General features: G+C 38.2%; 2 protein-coding genes across 3 annotated transcripts; one reads left to right on the forward strand and one right to left on the reverse strand.

The window, feature by feature from the left end:
- Positions 1 to 638: 638 nt before the first annotated feature.
- gucy2d (guanylate cyclase 2D, retinal) lies at positions 639 to 11,740 on the reverse strand. 2 transcript variants are annotated; one of them, XM_077740644.1, is made up of 19 exons: positions 11,203 to 11,740; positions 9,031 to 9,991; positions 8,656 to 8,957; positions 8,198 to 8,570; positions 8,046 to 8,127; positions 7,850 to 7,961; positions 7,325 to 7,444; positions 7,146 to 7,226; positions 6,887 to 7,063; positions 6,653 to 6,809; positions 6,425 to 6,574; positions 5,876 to 6,024; positions 5,625 to 5,788; positions 5,242 to 5,434; positions 4,557 to 4,731; positions 3,847 to 3,945; positions 1,956 to 2,050; positions 1,782 to 1,864; positions 639 to 1,683 (listed from the first exon to the last, which is right to left on the reverse strand). In XM_077740644.1, exons 2-19 carry the CDS (start codon positions 9,845 to 9,847, stop codon positions 1,599 to 1,601), a joined length of 3,414 nt encoding a protein of 1,137 aa, XP_077596770.1. In that variant the 5' UTR covers positions 9,848 to 9,991; positions 11,203 to 11,740; the 3' UTR covers positions 639 to 1,598. The 2 variants fall into 2 exon arrangements, with proteins under 2 accessions (XP_077596770.1, XP_077596771.1); XM_077740645.1 differs by having other exon boundaries at positions 9,031 to 9,995.
- Positions 11,741 to 16,322: 4,582 nt separating this feature from the next.
- On the forward strand, positions 16,323 to 21,281 carry hsd20b2 (hydroxysteroid (20-beta) dehydrogenase 2). The gene is made up of 11 exons (XM_077740824.1): positions 16,323 to 16,530; positions 17,046 to 17,092; positions 17,186 to 17,261; positions 17,847 to 17,957; positions 18,439 to 18,506; positions 18,588 to 18,632; positions 18,717 to 18,751; positions 18,839 to 18,920; positions 19,018 to 19,083; positions 20,358 to 20,504; positions 20,585 to 21,281. The coding sequence occupies exons 1-11, from the start codon at positions 16,380 to 16,382 to the stop codon at positions 20,687 to 20,689; spliced, it is 933 nt and encodes a 310-aa protein (XP_077596950.1). The 5' UTR covers positions 16,323 to 16,379; the 3' UTR covers positions 20,690 to 21,281.
- Positions 21,282 to 23,432: the final 2,151 nt, after the last annotated feature.

The raw sequence follows: 23,432 nt of genomic DNA on the forward strand, positions 1-23,432 counted from the left end.
TTCAGTGCTTCTTGCTCAACTCACTGTTTCCTGGTTAGCAAACAGGCACTGAATTTAAAAAAAAAATCTAAACGTGATATTTGATATGATTTGTTTTCAAGGAGTTCACACAATGTAATCTCGGTTTAATATTAATAACACAAAAAAATGTAATTTAATCTAAAACAGCTCTCATGCCCTTATTTCGAAAGTAAGGGGACTACATTTCCGGGTAGGTTTGTATCTCCTTAGTTGACTTGACGGATTTGTGTCAGACTGGCACAGTTAAGACGGTGCCAGTCCAAATTCGGGGCTTTTTCAGGACACTAAGAGGTACGTCGTGGAACACAGTGTACGTCTGACGTGAAAGCGAACTCATTGGCTTGCTCCTGTCTTCTTTACTCGAAGTTTATACGAAACATTTCACTCTGAATTTCACAATTTAGCAGGAATCCCAATCTATCTTGTTGCATTTAGGTATCATATTTTTTTACTCGGATTGTTTGCCGTCGTGCCTGCATAAAATTGCCACATTTTGAATCGTGCATTTATAGTTAATAAATTCAGAAATGAGTATCTCGTGCATCGTCACTATGGATGGAAAAATTAAAATACATATATTCCAAAGTACAAACACAGAAGAAAATGGACAGATGGAATTAATGCTGTCGGTGTAGTCATGTGCTCTATTTTAATAGGGCAATCACAGTGCAAGTTTTAAAACGAAATCAAACGTTTTCACTGAAGACATAATTTATTTACATCAACACATTGAAATTGTCATTCAAAAAGATCAGCACGCCGTTTCAGTTAAGTCCTCTGTGCCTATTACCTATTGTCTTTGGCAAAAAAAAAAGATTCTAAATCCAAAAAAGCCTACCATTTGTACCCTAGAAAATATATAAACAACAATCCATTCGGTTCTGCAATGCTGCTCTTCATTCTTTATGATTGCATGAATTCTCTGTCACTTTACTTTAAATTTATTTATTTTTTCTTTCTTTTATTTTGCACGTCTCCTGCCAGAGTAAAACATGTTCAAATAACATTGGCAGATGAATACACACACACCATTATTATAGATACTCCACGTAATAGTAGAGCACAGGTTATTATTCAATGTGATTACATTTGTTTTCCCGTTGGTATTTTGACCCCGACATCATTTTATACGTCACAGTCAGACTGAGCCTTCGTTTTTATCAAAAATGTTGTGACCTGACTTAATCAAATAATAATATTATGCTGAGAATGTCCTCATCCACTAAACAGAGCAATACTGGTCTTGTAATATCATCACTTGTGGCAAAAATGAGCAAAGTACTGTATTTCATGTAATCATTTTACATAAGGAAAATCAGTGAAGCACGTTTAATAGATTAATGGTTGAATATTTTGCCCCAAAAATCTAAAATTTTCACATCTAGTATTAGGAAAGCTGGGAAAATTTATATAATGAGTTTGCAGTATTACTATAAATGAAGTTTACACACCAGTATTACAGTGCCTTCCTCTATTGACACACATTTTAGACCTCAACAGTTTATTTGACATTAGTGCACACTGTCGGTGCTCGTAAATTGTATAAAAACAATCAAACCAAAGCTTTCAGCAGCAATCTAACCCATCTTCTTCTGGCGATCCAGAAACTTTTGTCTTCTATCTAGTGGAATTTCATCCAAGCCAATACCATGGTTACTTCCCCTGGAAGAGAAAATGCAAAGAGAAAAAAAATGACGAAAAACCATCAATAACCTCACAAGTAATTGGGGTGCTTAACCAACAGATTAAATGTCTCTCACCCTTGAAGGTCAGGAGGAATAGGTAAAGCTTTCTTGAAATCTTCTCTACCCACTAACCAGTATGTGTTTTCCACACCTTTTCCCTATTGAGAAGCATGTTGTTAAGTCATAACCTTGCATGTATTCTTGCTTTTATATTTATATTTACCAGACTTCCAGAGTTATCGGATTTACCTTTAATTCCGTCATACCTCGAACATCAATTTTGTATCCCAGTTTCAAGCTGTTTAGGATGTCTACTGTGGTTTGGTTGACATGTATTCTGTAAGCTAGGTAAAACAGGCATAAAAACATGCATTGAATAATAGACATTTGTTAGTTGATTTTTTTTCAACCGTTTTGCTTAGCTGGTGCATTGTGCTTGTCTGTGTTTGTGTATATTTTGATGTATTTGGCATTTTTATTTCCCCATTATTGCCCAAATTGGGTCTTCTAGGTTCATCCAACAAATTAACAACTATCTTGAAAGCAAAGCTTAACATTCTTTTAAAAAGGGGAGAAAGTAAATCGGTAAATACTTAACGTCCCGATTAAAGTCAAATTGTAGCGTGCTAACGCCTTGCTCGTTACCAAATGCAGTTTTGTTGAATGTCAAAGTCAAAAAAAATTCAGTTCACTTAACCAAAAATGGGCAGTAATGTCACGAATCGGATTGCATGGATGCTTCATTCTGGGATGAATGAAACTGAATCCACCTAAATGCATCTGACTGGGATGAAAGAGGAAGGCCTAGACAAGCTCTGAGGTCGAGGGTTCGATCCCAGGTTCGGACCATCCTGTGTGGAGTTTGCATGTTCTCTCCAGGCTTGCGTGGGTTTTCTCCGGGTATTCCGGTTTCCTCCCACACTCCAAAAACATGCAGGGTAGGCTGGCTGAACACTCTAAATTGCCTCGAGGTATGTATCCTTGTGCCCTGTGATTGGCTAATTCAGGGTGTCCCCCGCCTCTGACCCAAGTCAGCTGGGATAGGCTCCAGCACCCCCTACGACCCTAGTGAGGATAAAGTGGTTCAGAAAATGAATGAATGAATATCCTATTTTTTTTTGCACTTTTAAAGCATTTTACCCAACATTTTGACTTTACCAGGGAAATCCGAGCTACACAGAAATTCGGGTTACATTTTGAGGAACAGGCCACCTCTTGATGTAGCGGTTCATTCGCCTGACTTCGGTGTGGGCAGGCACGGGCTCGATTCCCGCTGGTGGCGGCACGAATGTGAATGTGGATGGTCGATTGTTTCTCTGTGTGACCTATGGCTGCCCGGCGACCAGTCTAGGGCGTAGTCTGCCTTTCACCCGAAGTCAACTGAGTTTGGCTCCAGCAACCCCCGCAACCATTTGGAGGATGTGCGGTATGGAAGAAATGCTAAAATTTCCTCCATTACTAACAAAGAGCAAAACCAAATTTAACAAATGACCCTTAAATTTGTAGTCACTTGTGGTAGTGCAGAAACAATTAACAATACTTTTGAAATCAAACATGCAAAATTTCAGTATTGTTACTTTTGACAACACTAACGCAGACTACCAGATATTTTAGCTTTCCTCCAAAATACAAAATGTTTAGCCCTTCAAAGTAAAATCAATTCTCTCCCATAATTACATTGGTGGATTCCTTAAAAAGAAAGAATTAATATTTAGGAACGCTCGTAACTCGAGGACTTTCTGACCTTCGATCCGTTTCAACTGGCAAGAACTAGCAGTGACCACTCAATCACTTAATCAAGTCCAATACCCAATGGATCAGATTATCATTGTTCATGACAACGCAGACGTCAGCTAACTCCAATCTCTTTTGAAAACACCTTTTATAGTTCATTCCAGGAACATGGACCAAGCCACCAGGGCATACCGGCTTATTTACAGTAAAACTTCAAATTGACCTCTAATTCTGTTTATAGTCTTAAGAGATTAGAAAAGAGTCGTCACTTAAAGCCCCGTTTAGCCTGCCTCAAGCAACAAGCACACACCTGCCCTTAGCTACATATTAGTCTACGAAAGAAAAGAAAAACGCGATTCTTGTTTTTGTGGGTGTTCATTTTGATTGGAAAGTAGGGGAAACTCACACAAACCGGTGGACTCCATCCGAGACGCCGTATTGACCGTGTCTCCAAAGAGGCAATAGCGAGGCATTGTGAGACCCACTACTCCTGCTACAACCGGGCCTGAAAGCACACAAACAGAACGTAAACTTGAAAATGTGCTATACTCTTATTTTAAGTGTCTAGTCGCAAATTCCTATTCATTAGCGGCAAAAGTGTCGGTTAAAAAAAATGAAATCCTTGTTCTGGATTAATAGCACTGACTTGTGTTGGATGCTGTGTGTTAATTGGATGACAGCACCCTAAGTGGATAGCGCTTTGCTATTCCAGGAATAAGTTCCAGACGAGGATAACAGAGGTAAAAATACCTTGCCTTGCCATTTAGCAGCTTGCGTATCTATCTGTAAGAAATCAAGTTTGCCTCAATTTCATTTGATCTCACATCTATGTCACCCATTATGAGCAACAGGTTATTCTTTCACGTAGAATTATATTGTTTAGGAATTTTGTGATATGTAGAAAATAATTAGGGTCCAAGAAATATCATATTTTGAAAACTGCAAATAGGAATAAATGGGGTTGTTTTCCTTTTTAAAATGTCTTATGGATAATTCCTTAATTAGATTGTTGTATTACCCTATTTACACACTTTTTTCGGCAAAGTTTGCCTTTTTTAACAAAGATTATTTTATGTTTCTTTCTTTTTCCAAAAAGTTTTTGGACATATGGCTCACCGGAGTGCAAGCCGATCCGGATTCGAACTTTTAATTCGGGCATGTGTCTCATCTTGAAGGTGCCGATGCAGTGGAGGATGTCGAGAGACATATTGGCCATCTCAGCAGCGTGACGGTTGCCATTTCTATTGGGAACTCCGGAGGCCACCATGTATGCATCTCCTATCGTTTCCACCTGAAGACCCCCGCAAAAAAGACAATAAGCACCATTCCACAGTTGAAATACAGGTATTTCTTTTCATAGCTGCTTTAATTAGGTCTATAGTGTAGAGGTTTTTTTCCTTTAATTGAATCAGCTAAAATGTGTTTTTATAGTAAATTTTCTGGCCCTTTTAAAGTTTTATTTTTTTTATCTTAAAATATTTAGTTTTACAATATTTTTAATTGCTTTTAGTATTAGTTTTAGGGTTTTTTCCATGTTTTTGTCAGAGATAGGATAAAAACATAACATGTTAATATTTCATCGTTTCAACATTTCTTATAGAATTTTAAAAAAATGAAAATAAAAAGCAATTCATGTTTAATTTTAATTTGTCTTCTAAAAACAGTAGAGTTTCAGTTGTCGTTTTCCTTGAATTAAAAGTTTCAATTCATGTCAGATAACAAAATCGTTTTTTCAATTCACTTTTGTTTTTTCTTAACGATGATAGTGATAATCAAGCACACATCTCCAGCAAGTGCTCACCTTATACACGTCATGTAGGCCAATGATAGCGTCAAAAAGTGTGTAAAGGTCATTCAGCAGGTCAACCACCTCGATGGGCTCACTCAGAGCTGAGATGGTTGTAAAACCGACAATGTCACTAAAGTAGAGCGTGACTTCGCTGAAGTGCTCCGGCTTGACTGGTTTGCCAGTTTTCAGCGCCTGGGCCACCGACCTGCACGGAAAAACATTGTCAAATCCGTTTTATTTACAATCTCGAATCATATCCTCTAAGTTAAAGATTCATCTGCAGCTTTTGTGAGTGTAAACATTCTCAACAGGCCCTCTGGTAATTTATTATTAGTCTGAACAGATATGTCGAGTGTCCAATGCGAAGTTAACAGAAGACTTCAACAGTGACTCACTTGGGTAACATTTGAGCTACAAGCTGATCTGTCTTCTGTCTCTCCACCTCCAACTCTTCTGTCCTCTCCCGAATCAGATCCTCTAAATTTGACGAGTACTGCTCCAACATCCTCAGCATTGAGTCGATGATATTAGTTTTCTTGCCTTTGGTGATGCTTTTAAACTGTTAAGACAAAAAGAGAGACGGCATAACAACCGGGTACAAAGATTGTGCCCGTCAGATTTTTCTTGTATTGAACCTGTTTGATACCTGTTTGAATATATCATGAAATGTGGGTCTTTTGTCGGGTTCTTCGCTCCACGCTTGCTTCAAAACCTGAATGACGTCCAGGGGGGCCTCATCCACTGACACGGAGGGCCGACACAAAGGAGGGGGCTCTTTGACCTTGCTGATAATCTCTATCAAAATATACAGACAACACTGACATAAACAATAACATCGAGAGACGCACGAGGAGATTGAATGTCTTGTTTTTTATCAATCTAGTCTGAATATTCTCATTTTGTAGTTATAAACAAAAGGCATTGTTTTGCGTTTTTGTTTTTGTTTTTGCTCTCATAACTTGTGGATAAAAATTATGTCAGCATTCAAATATGCAGTGACCCTCATTCTAAAAAAAGCGTGACAATACTGCTAATATTATGTATAGAGGGTGTTCACTCTGTACCTAATAACAAAATTCCAAGGTTTTTCAAGCTGCAGGCAAAATTATATTAAAAGTGATATTCGTTATATTCAATGTAAAACACATTTCTGCCGAAATTGCAAATATTTACTGACTTAACTGACTTAACTCACCCTTGGGTGGCATGTCCAGCATACAGAAGGGTGCAGATCGCGAAACCACTTCTTGTGCCACTATGGAAAAGCTGTAGACATCCCCGGCAAAAGTACCCTTTCTCCTCAAAGAAATATTACGCAGCATTTCAGGAGCAGTCCAGAAAAGATCTTTTTTGGGAGAAATTAATAGAGGTAAAGATTAAGTAAAGATGAGTCACAGTGTCTATTATATGAAGGATTTGTCACCCTCTGGCTTTTCTTCCTCCACACTGATGCTTTGGGTGCTGAGAAGGTCATTGAAGCCATAATCGGTCACCTTCAATACGAAACGACCATCCACCACACAGTTTCGGGATTTGAGGCGTCCGTGAATGATTCCTCGGTTGTGCAGGTACTTCATCCCCTGATATGGGAATCATAGAAATCATACTAAAAAAAGAGCTCGTCTCATCAAGCGCAAGCTTTCGGTTTCTATGGTACCCTGATTAGATCCATCAGCAGGGAAGACTTGAACATCCAGTCCAGACGGACTTCCTCATTGAGTAGCAAATCTTCCAAACTGCCTCTGGAGCAGTGCTCCGTCACCACTCCAAAAATGTCCGAGTCGTGGAACAGTCCCAGGAATAGATTGAGATTCTCATGCCTCATGTCTCGGAGCTACGAGAATTAGCAAAGTGATCGGCAAATGACAATACCATGTAGACTTTCTTCATTGTTCCTAAAAATGAAAAAAACTGACCTTGATGAAGACAGATTCGGTGCTGCTATTGATGTTCGATGTGTATCCGGGTGGGACTTTCTTCAACCAAACCCAATCACCCTGAGATTTAATTAAAATATATATATATATATATATATTACAAAAGAACAGTTTTGGTAAAAATTGAGCCACCCACAGAAACTTCGTGTCCAACTCACCTCAAATACAGCAACATTGGAACTGTCTGGCGTGGAGCCCAAGTAGCTTCGACCAGACACAGAGTGGTGTGGGGTCTTCATATCCAGCTGACTCCTCATGATGCTTTCATCGTTCAGCTTCTGCTCACATTCGTAAGACCAAGTGTGTTTTAACAGGGCATTTGATGGATTCAATTCTTAAATATATGAGATCTCCAATTAGGAAATGCTAGAAAATAGTGTAGCGTGAAAATAGAGACATGTTTTGCTCTTGCAGCTTTAGATTGGGATGCTCATGTACTTGTCAGTACAGTTAAAGATTTATTTTACTCAAGTATCTGCTGAATTGTATATTTTTTTACAGTTCCAGAGCAGCCCTTTCTCGACTTTGCCTTGGTTCACGAGAATGTCCATTCTTAAAATTTGGTCTATTCTACAATGGTCTGAGGCAAAATATTGTACTATCCTATGCAACGGTATGATTAAAATAAAACTTTAAGTTGGTAGCGGAATGCTAGGGGTCCAGCCGGGGTGGGGTTTACTCACCCTTTTGCTGACTTGAGTGTTAATGAAGACCAGGTCATCCAGTGTCAGAAGTACTTTGGTAGATTTGCTGCCACCACCGTCCCCAAAAGTAAAACCCACTTTGCCGCTCCTCCTTGAGTGAAAAAAATGAAGTAATTGATGAATACATCTATAACAAAACACACTCGAAGACATGAACAGTTCCCAATGCTCGTACTTGAAATGTATGAAGACATTTACAGCAGCAGCAAATGCCATCGCGAAGAGAAGGAAAAAGAAGATCGTCGTGTAATCTATTCCTGATGGAATACAAATAATTGACTGTGGCAGAATCTGAGTTTCCTGGATTTACTCTGCGGTGTCGCTTACCTCCACTGCAGGCAAAGTAAGGACTAAACCAACAACTGGAGTCCGTGTAGGGGGTACTGCCGGCAAAGTGGACGGACCGACCGAGATATTTCAAGCCTCCGATCCGGCCGTCAGTGTGCGCGGCCTCCAGAAGATGAGTGGAGTAGATAGTGTTGCCCATGCCGCTGTAGTCCAACACGACATAGCGAGCTTGCATGCCTTCGCCATTCCTTCCCGCCGACAAACGCTGGTTGAAGCCCTGGAATTCAAAGCCGCCCTCGTTGGAGCTGAGGATCTCGCCGGTAACCCACCGCCCGCCATTGGCGCGGGCCTGCTCGGCAGCCATGGCTATGTAATAAATCATATTGTAGATTGAACCAAAGAAAGGGGAAACCTAGAAAGGGAGACAGATACCCGTTAACGTGAACACGAGAATACACTTTACGAAAGTCAGGTGTGATGTAAGCAGTTGTTCTCACGTTTTCTGCTGCGGTGCTGCCGCGGATTTCGTAGCTATCCTGAGCTGCCTTGTAAGCCTCGTAAAAATTTTGTTCTCCCGAGTCCATAGTGATGGTGAGCACCCCGTCGAAGGCTTTCCTCAGCTTGGTGTCATTGCCGAGGGAGTAGTAGAAAGCATTGTCGTAGGGAAGAGCGTAGAGCAGCGCGTCGTAGGGGATGAACACGTAACCACGGTCGATCATTCGCATTGCTAAGGCCGTGGTCAAAAGTTCATACTGTGATAGGCCACCAAGCAACACAGATGGCATGCACATGATGATCACTATGAAGAGAAAATGAGTTTATCGGAAAGTTTCAGGATCAACGTTTTTCAAACATGAAGTAACGCAGCTCACCTCTAACCCGATCAGTTTCTCGCACTTTTGTCAAAGCCCGCCTAGGCCCGTCCTTGTCAGCTTCCATGGTCACCACGGGCTTGACTGGCAGTCCCAAATCCCTGAGTGACGAAGCCAGCTCATACCCAGTAGCCTCCCAGATGTCGGTGTCCTCCGAAATGATTGCCACATGGGCCCACCGGAAATAGCGTAGCACTGTGAAAAGGACACGTGAAGACAACGGCTGCGGTCGTAGGAACGTGGGGTACGTCCTTCCTTCTTCCATGTTTGGTTTCAGGCAACTCCAGGACAGAATTCCAACATCCCACTCCTTAGCATACAAAGCAGCTGAAGAGCAGTATGCCGGGCTGGCTGGACCCAGGAACGCCGCGCCGTAGCCTTCCAACTCCGCGAAGCGCGCCATGGCGCGAGATGACTTGCAGTCTTCGTTGATCAGCGTGTAGTCATACCAGTAACCCTTGTTGAGATGGGGGTCCTTGTTGATTCGCGTGATGGCCAGGCGGGCTGCTGTGTCTGCCAGGGCTTTGGAGTAAAAGGAGTCACAAGTCCAGGGTCCGACCAGGGCCACCTTGAAGGTGGTTGCCCAAGCTCGGCAAGGTAGTGATGACATTAAGAGCAAGGACATTAAAAGCCACTTTGCCCAGGAAAATGGCAACTTTGGTTTAAAAATTAACAATGGTTGAGATGAAACAAGGGAACCGCCAGTTACGGCACCATTTGTCCACATGTGTCTTTTTCTCAGTTTGGATAAGTCATTTGGCCATCGAGGGTGGTAGGACAGTTTGTGGAGAAAGCGAGAGTCTCGGTGACTCGCCATTCTCGCACACAGCTTCTATGATGTCTGCTGCTCCGGGGAAATGGTGAACGTGTCCTGGAGATGTGGCGAAGGGGGTGGGACTCTCCCCTTAGCACTAAGCAGTGCTCAAGCCCAGACAGATGTCCACAAAGCTCCGAGCCATCACTACCTCCAGGTAACAGGAAATATGTGGAGAATACAAGATGGGCATTCATTATTCCAGAGATGAACTTAAAACATTTGTCTATGAAAAGAGCTATATAAAAGGCCATGAATATTATCATGACCTTATTTCTAGGATGTTTTCTTTACCGCATTCTTACTCAGGATTTAGTCATTCATTATCAACCAAGCTAACACCTTTAATTTTTGGCCAGCAAAATGGGATAAACAGCCATGCACAGATGCACAACCAAAGTTTTGGGGATTGCGTGGGAGAAAACCCACGCATGCACGGGGAGATTATCCCAACGCCACTCAAGAAGGCCGGAATCCCAGGCTTGAACCCTTGATCTCAGAACTGTCAGGCGCAGGTACTGACCACTCTCTATCGTGGCGTCTCTCACTAAATATTGAAATTAAATCATATTTACATTAGAGTTACACATTTATTGTAGATACTGTCTGTCAAGGAAGTTAAACCTTGGCATTCCTTGTGGCCTTTTGAAATTGTGTTAGAGGATTCCTCATTCGTTCGGAGCATTGTTATGTTTGTGTGGTAAATCAAAAGAAGGATGTTTTGATGTTCTGTTTCCACTCAAAAGTTGGAATTGGTATGATGTTTATATAATGGGATACACGCATTACTTGAAAATGATGTGGCATCTGTCCAAATTTATTTGGAATTTGTTTCAGGTAGTTAAGGTTTTGGGTATTGACTGCATTTATATAATGCCTCTGACCTTAAATTGGAGCGGCGTTCAATTTCAAAATAAAAGTCGACCCCTCTCCAAGAGATCACTGACTAGCCAGCCCAGTTCCTGATGACCAATTATTCACTTGTGCTCAGCAAGCCCATTAGCGCTGCTAGCTTTGCCCTAAGTAAATCTGTCCGTAATGTCCATTTGATCTGACTAACCCTTCACCATTCAGAAGCCTGGCGTTTTCCATTAGCATTTCTTCTCCTGTCATGTTTATTATATGATTATACAATAAAGCTCAGTTTTTGCAAAACAAGATGACATGTAGGAATTATCTTTTGTTTGTCTTGTAGGCCCAAATTCATTTCAAGTGCAGAAGATAAACGATGTTAAGGAGATTTGCAGAATGTGCTAGCACATTTTTGCTGGCACAATTTTTAAAACTGATTTTGAAAATAAAGAAATAAGTCTTGACAATCAGGACAGTGGGGACTCTAGTAAAAAAAAAAGTCTTACCTGGAGTAGTTTTCTATCAAGAATCCATGTCAATATCGCACACCATCCAAATTCCATCTTGTTTACGGTTACTGTGACTTACGAAAAAAAAATTCACCCTTCAAGATTAAGTCCCTCTTCAAAAATAACGTCATATCTCCAGCTCTCTGTTCATTGAATTTCTCATCACTCGATGGTCTCCTAGGTTAGGACTTAGACCCTCCCCTAACCTCAGATGCACAAGCACATGTTTAAAAAATAAATATAAAAAAAAATATTAAAAAGAGCGACAAGCTACTAGGATAAGAAACTTACAATAGAAAATTGGAAGTACCGGAGAGGACATTTGAGCTGTAACTTCTCAGCCTTCTTAGCTTTAATCCATGGTAGTGTGGAAAGAGGAAGAGGAAGAGGAGGGGAGGGCTTGAGGAGATGAGGTGAAAGTTAGGATGAACTCAGATGGGATTCCAACACAAAGTAGGAGTCAGCTTTATGATCATTGGCCTGCGCCCAATCTAGTTATTGACATTCCCAATGAGCATGGACCAAGTTTTGAACCCCAAGGCTCAATGTGTATGAGGCAGATGTCTAAAGCTGAGCGATTTCTACATGGCAGTGACACTACAAGCTCTAATGCCCTTTGAGCTGGTCATCATGACTGCAAGTAACCTGTACTAAGATAAGATTGCTCATGGTTTGCTGTGGGTATTTTTCCCTCAGATGACAGCAAATGAGAATCAAGCACTTTCATGCAGGAAACTCCCCAGTTTGAGAAGAGAGTAAAGAAAAGCTGAAGTCAACATCTTCAATACTGCTCCAAAGTGGAGCTTGATATCTTTGCCCTGTCTAGTACACTGATGGCTGCCTTGCTGCGGTAATCAGATTATTCCAGAGAGGTAGCGCCAAACTCATCTTGCCGCCCACAAGCCTCTTAGCGAATGAGGCTGTTTGAGCACTTTCAATTGATCCTCGGTGTGAGTGTGAGCATGGAGGGTTTCCGTCTCCTTATGCCCTGCGATTGGCTAGCCACCAATTCAGGGTGTGTCCCGCCTGGTGCCTGTAGTTTGGGGGGGATAGGCTACAGCAACCCATGTGAGAATGAGCAGTATGGAAAATGGATGAATGAACTTCCACAACACCAAAACAGAGGATTCTTTGGCATTTGATGAGGAAAGAGTAATCGCAACATCGGCCCAATACCATTTTCCACACACTGGCGTCCCATTATTTTTATTTTTTTTAAATAATAATAAAATAAATAAAGTTATGAAAAATAATAAATAATAAATAATAATAAAATGAATAAATTTATGAAAAAAATAAACAATATTTAAATAAATATATTTATGAAAAATAATACATAATAATAAAATAAATACATTTATGAAAAATAATAAACAATATTAAAATTAATATATTTATGAAAAATAATAAATTATAATAGAATAAATAAATTTATGAAAGATAATAAATAATAATAAAATAAATAGATTTATGAAAAATAATAAATAATACATATAAAAAATAAATAAAAAGAATATATACTTTTTAAATTTCCCCAATACGGGATGAAATAAAGTTCTAACCTAACATTACTTCTGTGATACTAAGATCTGTTGTTCATCACAACACAATTGACTAAGCAGTAAGAGATTAGAAATTTTAAACAAAATTTGCGTGAAACTAAATGCTAATTGATGGCACGTTAGTACAAAAAGCCACTGTTGAATTTAAAGTCATTAATAATCTCTGGTTATCAGTTTCAATGATCTGTGTTATTACAAACCGATCACAAATCACATGTTGAGATAAATTTAAAAAAAGATTTAACATTGCAGGTGGCTGATCTCAATGCAGCAATCATTCACGAACACACTGTCGTGTGTTGAGTTCAGGTGCAACTCAAATACGAATGTCTTATGAGGACTGTCCCTCACAAATTTAGACCTATGGCCAACCCACTGACCAATCCTATTCTTGTTTGGTTGCATGATCACTTACAATGTTGCCTCGGCTTCATTGGCAAGTTTATGAGAACATCCCTCCAGGAATTCCTTATTTACCTCGAAGAAGCTTCTTGTCCGCAGGAATTAATCAAACCCTGTAGGCGGGGCCAAAGAATGGATTAGACATTTGCCTCTTCACTGACCTTATGTAAATGCTCAAGTGAATTAACATGATCACCACAAATGCCTTTCCAGGATCACAAAATCACAAAACTGGTGTCCCTCTTACTTGTGCCTGTTTTCTGCACTGATGATTTTTTTATTTTTAGGTATTTATTGTTGCTCTTACAGAATTTTTTCTGTTACCGTGGATTTTGCAAAAAGTCAAATTGTGTGGAAACACATAATATTGACAAAAAACTATGACGATAATACAGTAATCCCTCGAATATCGTGGCTTCCACATTCTGGGGGGGAAAATGTAATTAGACTTTTTTTTGTAATGTCCTCCGCTTGCTACTAAGACTGAAGTAGAATTTTTTATTTTTTTTTAAATAGGGTTGACCCTACTCCACAGTTTTTAGTTTATCGTGGCCATGTCTGGTCTACATTAACCGCAATAATCGAAGGATTACTGTAAATACCAACATGGACAAGTCATTGTTTTAATTAAGATGTTTATGTTTTATTTTGTGCAGTCGGCCTCACAGTTGGAGGGTTCGATCCCAGGTTGGTCCTCACTGTGAGGAGTTTGAATATTCTCCCCGGGGCTTGCGTGGCTTTTCTCCGGGACTCCGGTTCCCTCCCTCCACTCATAAACATGCAGGGTAGGCTGATTGTAACTCTAAATTGCCCTTTGGTTATGAGTGCATGTGTGAATGGTTGTCCTTTTCCTTGTGCCCTGTGATTGGTTGGCCACCGATTCAGGATGTCTCCCCGTTTGGTGCCCGTGGTCAGCTGGGATAGGTTCCAGCACCCCACATGACCCTTGTGAGGATAAATGTTTCAGAAAATGAATGAATGAATGTTTTTATTGTGTTGTGCTTCAAAGTTCATGCTTTTTCTTCACATAAAAAGTTTATCTGTGAGAATACGGCAGAGTGCACATCAAAACTGGTTGCCAGCCAATCATGATGAGGTTTAGGCCAATCATGACATAGATTCAGTGCTCGGTGTGGCTCCCTCTAGTGGCTAATAGGCTTTACCCTCAGGTCTATATTTGAGGTCCTGCAAATACAGACAACAAGTGGTAGTGGCTCTCAGATTCACACGTCAGTAAATAAGAAGTGAGCAAAAGTCCTGGGAAACAGTGAACAACTACACATCCGTGACTCTGGAGATTGAACGTTGGCAGCGCTTGTTTGTTGAAGACGTTTTACCTTTAATCCACAAAGCTTCTCTTCTAAATCGGCGTCTAAAAACGTAGAACTTAAGAAGCCATTTGAACCAAAGGTTATACGTCCTTAACAAATAGTTGCCTGACTCAACCTTTGCAGATTACCATGACCTTGATTACTTCGTCTAACTAGAATAGAATAGAAAACTCAGCAAAGATGGGAACATTATGGCTATTTGTGCAAGATTTCAAACAAGGTGGCCCGATGACTTGAGTGGCTAGCATGTCGGCCTCACAGCTCTGTGGTCCTGGGTTCAAATCCAGGTCTGTCCACCTGTGTGGAGTTTGCGTGTTCTCTCAGGGCCTGTGTGGGTTTTGTCCGGTTACTCTGGTTTCCTCCCACAATCCCAAAACATGCATGGTATGCTGATTGGACACTCTAAATTGCCCTTAGGTATGAGTGTGAGAGTGAATTGTTGTCTGTCGGCTGGCCACCGGTTCAGGGTGTCCCCCCCGCATCTGGCCCGAAGTCTTCTGCAATAGGCTTCAGCACCCTCTGTGACCCTAGTGAGTATAAAGCGGTTAAAGACAAATGAATGAATAAATGACTGATTCCAAACAAGTGAACTCATCTCAGCTCATGGAATTTTTATTAATTTATTTATTTTTTACCATGGAATAGTACAGGGGTGGCAAACATGTCTAGACACAAAGAGCAAGAAATTTCTACTGTGAGAGTCAAAGAGCCACACCACACAATGACCTACTAAAACACACACACACACACACACACACACACACACACACACACACACACACACACACACACACACACACACACACACACATATTTATTCATCATAACACTTTCGTCCACTTACAAAACAACATTTCGTGATAAGTGTCCACATATCACACATCGATTATCGCGGTCAATGTAACCAGACGTGACCGAGATAAAACCGTGAAGTAGGGTCACCCCGATTTAAAAAAAAAAAAAAAGAAACAAAAACATTTAATTCAGTGCTGAGTTCTAGTAGCAAGCGGAGGACAGGGGAGTGGCTTCTGCTTGCGAGTTTCAGCGTGCATCTTCACATTTTTATGAACTTACCAAAAAAAATAACAAAAACATTTGAATTAAAAAAACGTGATGTAGTGAAGCCACCATATTCGAGGGATTACTGTAATTTAAGTGTTCAAAATCCTTAGAAACCCCCACCCTAATACACATTTCCCCACTGCACTCATGGGGCCCCTGTGGATTCTAATTCCACCCAGCCGGGCCCTATTCCTAGTTGTTCCGCCACTGTAAAGAGGCCATTGCCAACATTATCATTACACTATTTAATCAGTTGCATTGCTAGCTTATCAATGTACGTCCATTGCTCTACATGAATGGGGAGGACTGTCTCTACCCGTGCGAACTGTGCAGATTGTAACTCACATTTTGTATCACGCACATTCACAACGTATCGCCGGGTGAGATATTTTGGACACTAGTATCTAATGTATTGGCTAGATTTCTTTATTTTTTAGTTGAATATCACTTTGAGCAACTGGCTTTCGTTAGTCTCATTCCGCTGCCTGTTCATCAGGTTGGACTGATGTTTGTCAATAGGGCAAATGAAGCATCTCCTCCAATCAGCTGTGATTAGATTGGTCGTTTACAGGACGTAAACATCTGTGGCCCATTTAATTACGTCAGCCTGGTTATCTCTTACATGGGCTTTTTTTTCACAACAAATGTTCAACTTGGTGATTAAAAACTGCACGGTGACATACGTTTAAAATGTTCTTGCCAATTTTTTTAGGGTTTATTACGTAAAAGGTGCGTCAAACAGGGAGGAGCATCAGGCACAAGGAACATAAATACTCGTTCTCTCCCATATGGTTTTATTGTTAGTTCTTGTGCAAAAATGTCTTTGGCTGGTATTTTAACCCTTATTGGTGGCTTGACTTTAGCTTTTAACCTGGTCAAATCTTTCTGGAAATGTTTTTGCGGATTCAGGGTGTTCATTTTATCATCCATTTGGAAAGTGGATTTAAAGACGTATGGGCAATGGGCAGGTAATTTCAGTTCTTCCGTAGTTGTGTCTTTTAAAACAGCTAATTAGTCTTTCTAACAATTACATCTAAAGTGTATTTTTATACCTTGTAAAGATTAGTATTGAGATAATTTAGTGTAATGTGAACATTCACAGTGTTGTAATACATTTACATGTTGCATATTCACGTCATTTATTTCTGTAAGTCCATTTCAGTGATTTGTTATTCTCTCTAATAAGCAAAATATGACTTAATGCAATAGTTCTGTGGATAAAAATAATCACAAAGTAGTGAAGAAATCCTTTTTTTTTGCTGAGGCTCAAATAAAACATACTAACCAGGTCTTTTATAAAAGTTGAAAATGTATCTGTTGACTTTTAATTCAATGTTAAAAGTTCTTTTTTAAAGACCAACTCACCACATTTGAGAATGATTTCATTATAATTTTTACATTTGTACTTTTTTTTATCATTTTGTGGGAGTGGAAAAAAAATCCAGGAAAAGTCTTAAAACATTTTTCTACTTTTTCCCCGCAGTTGTTACAGGAGCCACATCTGGCATCGGCAAAGCATATGCCATAGAGGTGAGCCTTGTAAAATATAATGAAGAATGAAGCTGCAGTTGTTAGCTGTTGTTCATCTTTGATTTAATTATGCGTCTTTATCCTTTTCTTCAGTTGGCCCAAAGAGGCCTGGATATCGTTTTGGTAAGCAGATGTGACGAAAAACTTCGGCAGGTGGCCGAAGAGATTGGTAAGCAAATGGAAATTTTACTCTTTAATGCACAATTTATGATGTTTTTTTTTTAAACCCTCACGGGGCATATTTGTTTGATTCGCCCCCCTGCCCACATTTTAAATATAATGGCTATTTAGCACCATCAATAACACGGAAACATAATGATTAACACCCAGTCTTTCCAGGTTAAATGAATTGGACATTTAGCACGGTCAAATGCATGAAATGAGTTAAATAATACGGAAAAAAAATCAACTTTAGTTTTATCCTGGCCCTTAACAAATGTGTATTTCATTTTTTTTCATTTTAATGTCATTAATTTAATTTGTCTGAGTATTGTGTTCATTTATAAATATTTTTATTATGTTACACATGAAAAAAAATAAACACAGATATTATTAATAATTAACTAAAAAAAATCACTGATTTAATACATTGTGTGTAGTCCTCATTTTGCCCGAAAAAAATGGATGGAAATTTAAAATGTTGGAAAAAGAGGTTATTTGAATTCCCGTCGTTGCTGTATAAAAGTTTTTAGCTTTTAAATGTCAACTTTTGAATAGAAATGAAAAAAAAAAAAAAACTTTCTGTCTCTTTCAGAGGGTCAACACGGTCAAAAGACTATCTCCATCCCAGTGGACTTCACGCATGGCCGTAGCATTTACTCTCTTATCCACAAGCAACTAGAAGGTCTGGAAATTGGAATTCTGGGTGAGTGGCATAATGTAACTCATTGACTACCAATGCCAACGTGACTTTATATCACACTATAGCAGGGTTCGGGAACCTTTTTGACAGAGAAAGCCATAAACAATTCATATTTTTAATTGTTATTCATTGAGAGCCATACTCAGAATTTACTGTAAGTAAAAATACATGAACATGTCTGCCTTTTTAGTCATTTTACTGCCTTTAAAAAAGAAAAAGTCCCAGAATTATGTTGACAAAATTGTTACCCTGCTGCTAATCAATGGGATGCATGCATGCAGAAAGGTTTAATTAAAAACTGGATGATTAAAACGACTCTAGACATAGTGTCCAGATTTTAGCTCACAGTTTAGCGAAGAGCCATAAGCACCCATGAAAAGAGCCACATGTGGCTCCCGAGCCATAGGTTCCTTACCCCTGCACTATAGCAAACTCAAATCAGCGTCATGCATTATTAATATGCCCATAAATATTCCTTCCACAGTTAACAATGTGGCAATGGCCTACTCCGATGATTTTGCCAAATTCCTTGAAATCCCAAACGGCGAAGAGGTTCGTTTTTAATATTCATTACTGATTGAAAAAGCATATCTCAGTTATTATTGACAACTAGTTTCTTTCTTCTTCCAACAGAAAATCCCAGAGATTCTTGACTGTAATGCACTCTCTGTTGCTCAGGTAAGAAAGATTATTATCAATTATGTTGCAAAAAGCCTTTAGTGCAGTGTTAGCTCAACCTCCTGTTTTTTTTTTCTCTCTCAGATGACAAAATTGGTTCTGCCCAACATGCTTAAAAGGTATGCTAATGAAAATGGCAAATATTTATTAAAAAATCCCGCTAAATTATGTTGTAATTCCAACTTTGCTTCTCATGTCCCTTGCAGAAGAAAAGGGTTGATCATCAATATCTCATCGCAAATGGGACTCTATCCACAACCTCTGTTGGCACTATACTCTGCTACTAAGGTACAATTTATTGTCGTTAGAGTATGGCATGCACTAATATGTATAATAGTTTTATTGTTTTTACCATAGCTCATCTGTGATGTTTTTTTTTTCTTAGGCATTTGTGAGCTATTTCTCTCAGTGTCTGCATGCTGAGTACAAGTCAGAAGGAATCACTGTTCAGGTAAATTTGTGATTCTTGAGTCAGAAAATGACGTTGCTAGACAAATTTAGGGACCGAGCAGTGCAGTTTGGGTACCCACCTAGTCACAAAAAAAGAAAACTCATAAATAGCAAAAACTAGATGAGATCGAGGCATCCTAATTTGGATTTGCACCTTCATTTATCGACAGTGAAAAGGTTTACAAATGTAAAGGATGTGTGTAGTTGTTCAAATGATGTTGGCACCCAGTTATGGACAGGATCTATTGATAAATATTGTCATAAAACCAGCTAAAATCAAAATCTGTAATGCGTGTTTTCATATATAATTGTGAATATTTCACAGCACAAGCCATATCATTAGATAAAGCTGCAAAATTTATATCAGGGCCACAGCATTAGATAAAGCTGCAAAATTGAAGGACATCGGCCCATGAGTATAAACATTTACATTTAAAAAAATGCTTAGTATTTAAAGGGGCCTTTAGCTGATTTAACTAGCTCACAGTGACTAATCACTGTTTATTAAAAAGAATATCACGATTATTTTGGACTTAGCCCTTTAGCACCTATTTGACATTTATCTACTGTACTGTAAATATGAAATAATGTTAATGGGATTATGATAATGTACTTGAATTTAAAATGGCCTCATACTGCAGTAATATTTTTTAAATAATAAAGTTATACCATGCAGCAAGGGTTGGGAACCTATGGCTCGAGAGCCATATGTGGCTCTGTCCTTGGATGCATATGGCTCTTCACTCATCTGTGAGGTAAAATATGGAAATCACTGGTGAGAGAGCTGAGTTACCTCAACCACCACTTCAATCATAATTTAGTATTTTATTACTCTTCTGCATGTATATCATCATTAATACTGATTTATTAGCAACAGCCTAACAATGTTGTCAAAATAATTCAGACTTTTTGTAATTTAAGTGACAAAATGACAAAAAAATGCACACATGGTCATTTATTTTTAAATTCTGAGTGTGGCTCTCAAGGAATAACATTGGAAAATATGAATTGTTTATGGCTCTCTCTGTCAAAAAGGGTCCCAACCCCGGCCCTACAGGTATCAGATAATGTAATGGTAAAGGGTAAAGGGTTTTCTGGTAAAGGGGTATCTTTAAATAAATCCCAACACCTACTTATTTCTATTAAACATGATGATTTGTGGTAAAATTGTGTTTATCCAACATACTATATTTATTCAATTTCAACGCAAAATATTGCATTGTAAGGCCATTGTTCATTTTAATCACTCTGTCCTAATAAATCCTCTTTCCGCAGTGTGTCAGTCCTTTCCTGGTGTCCACCAACATGAACAAAATGAAAAGCGGCGCCTGCATAAAAACCCCTGACGCTTTCGCTCGAGAGGCCTTGAACACAGTGGGTTACTCCAGCTACACCAACGGCTGTCTCTTACATGCGCTGCAGGTCAGCATGAGTGGGAGCGACAACAGACGGTGATCTTTTGCAAAGCCACTAATACATCTTGATTTGCTGTCCTAATGCAGAGCTTGGCGTTGGGAGCGCTCGTGCCCGACTGCCTGCGGATGTCCTCGTTCTTCGTGGCAAAACTGCGCCGTGCAGCACGTCGGAGAGAAGTCCTAAGAGGTTAAGGCGGACAAGTATCTTATTTTCTTGCATATACGTTGCATTTGTCGCTCAATGACTGAATTGGGGGTATGGCTTATATGTGCATAAATTAGACTTGTCATGCACCAAACGCAAGACAATGCGATACGGTTATTTATTTCAAAATATAGAAAACACAAACCGATAAAACACAACAATTATTTAGGCGTTTAGGAATCTTACACAAGAGAAATTGTAAAATTCAACAATTTTAAGGCAATTTTAAGTGTGTGGCTTACACGCAGAGGCAGCTAATATACGAAAAAATATGATAGGAGGAACAACTGACTGGTACCATTTCATGGATTATCAAGAATGCATAATGTATGAGCAGGAATGATTCCTCTTTTTGTTTTGTTGTACTTTATTTATTAACTAATGGGCTCGGGTCAGTTGTGTCACTAGGCATAATTTAAGGGGGCTTCAGTAGACCATGTACAGTGAGGCTATTTTTCATTTACAAAATAGTTCACTATATATGGCCACCTAAGGGTTTTATTTATTTTAAATGAAAAGAAAAGCACATGTATAGTAATGCTTGGATTTTATTTAAAAAAAGAAAAATAACCATGTTTAGTAAGGCTTTTACTTGTAAAAAAAAAAGAAGCAGATTTTAGTGAAAAATGAAAAAAAAATAGACCATGTATAGTAAGGCTTTTATCTGTCAAAAATGACCATGTAATGCTTGTATTTATTATATTGTGTATTGTACGGATTTTATTTTTTCAAAACAAAAAAATACCAGGTATACTAATGCTGATTTTGGTGAAAAATAAAAATTAAAAATACACCATGTATAGTAAGGCTTTTATTTATTAAAGAAAAAGGTATGTAAGGCAGGGGCGCTCACACTTTTTGAATGCTCTAAGATTTACTTTTCAATGAGCCAACCTCCTGCAATCTACTTTGCTGTTTGGGGCAGAATTCCGGGGTGGACAAAGCGGTGTAGTAGTTTGTTCCAAACACACAGTTTGCTGAAATGAGAGCCATCTGAATGCAATCCACTGATGGATTTCTAACATGTATCACATTTGTGGAAAGGTATCACATATGTTCAAACTTGTATGTATATATGTATGTATATATGTATATATATGTATGTATGTATATATATGTATGTATATATACATATATGTATATATATGTATATATACATATATGTATATATACATATGTATATATATGTATATATATATATATATATATATATATATATATATATATATATATATATATATATATATATATATATATATATATATATATATATATATATATATATATATGTATATATTTGTATATATATGTATACATGTACATATATATATATATATATATATAATTATAATACCTGCCAACTTATAATCACCACAAGTGTTATTGAATCTGGCAATATTTTATTAAATACACATTTGTGAAGTTTCAAAGATGACTGTACAAATATACATATCATTGGGCGAAAAATATATTACCAGGGACTTATAAAATCCCTCATGAGTGGCTGTTTAGAGAAAACAAAGATCAATCCATATTGAGATTGTGTTTGTAGATAGGTAAGCTAATTTTATATTTTGAGAATATTCAGGAGAATGTTTGAGTAGCGCTTAAGATGTGTACTTTGTGTTCATTTGAGTTTATATGGTTACAAAGTGCTGAAGAAAATAGGTGGACGGATTTTATCAACATTATCATGGTAAACACGATTTTCTACAAGAGGCCGACATTTTTACATTTTGTTGTAATTGATGTCTTCAGGTGATTATTTGGTATTTTGTAGTCACCTCTGTGACAAAGAGCATTTGTTTCTTTATATAAATTAAACACAGTAAAACGGTCTAAGACACTTTCCAGAAAAACAGAGCATATGAGGAAAGTCAAGCCGAGTCATGTTAGCTGCTTCCTTAGAGGCCATTTCTTGTCTGTAGTGAGGTAAAGTGTAGGGTTAAACAAACCAAAAATACATCAAGAAATTGCTACGTATTAAAACAAATAAAATAACTGAGTAAACTTAGCTTTACAGCAAATAAGACTTTTGTTCTATCACATTTCCTGCTCTCATCCTAGGCTTAATAGGAATCATCTTTGATACTGGCAGGCAAAATATAGTTCAAACAAAACATCCACTGGAGGTCAGTACATGCATTATTCCCAATTCTTGTGTAAATACTGAGAATTCTCATGTGAAATGACATGTATGCATTCAATCAATTCAGCTGGAAAAAAAAACCTTGTACAATTCGGTCCTGTGAACAAAAACAAAATTAATATCATAATATACCAGAATACTCCAAAAGAACATTGTTTTTTAAATACCACAAGTCTTAAAATATTTGTATTCTGACTTGTAGTCAGAGGTAAATATTTCTGTGTGAATATTAATGTGTATACATGTATATGTACGTATATGTATATATACATATATATACACACAAATATATGTTATATATATAACATTTATATATACATATTTATATGTACATATATATACACACATACATACACATGCATACATATATAAACACATACATACATATATATACACACATGTACATACATATATATACACACATGTACATATATATATATATGCACACACACATGTACATACATATATATATACACACATGTACATATATATATATATGCACACACACATGTACATACATATATATACACACATGTACATACATATATATATACACACACATGTACGTACATATATATGCA

The sequence above is a fragment of the Stigmatopora nigra genome, chromosome 19, assembly GCF_051989575.1.
Source record: "Stigmatopora nigra isolate UIUO_SnigA chromosome 19, RoL_Snig_1.1, whole genome shotgun sequence".
NCBI classification, from domain to species: Eukaryota; Metazoa; Chordata; class Actinopteri; order Syngnathiformes; family Syngnathidae; genus Stigmatopora; species Stigmatopora nigra.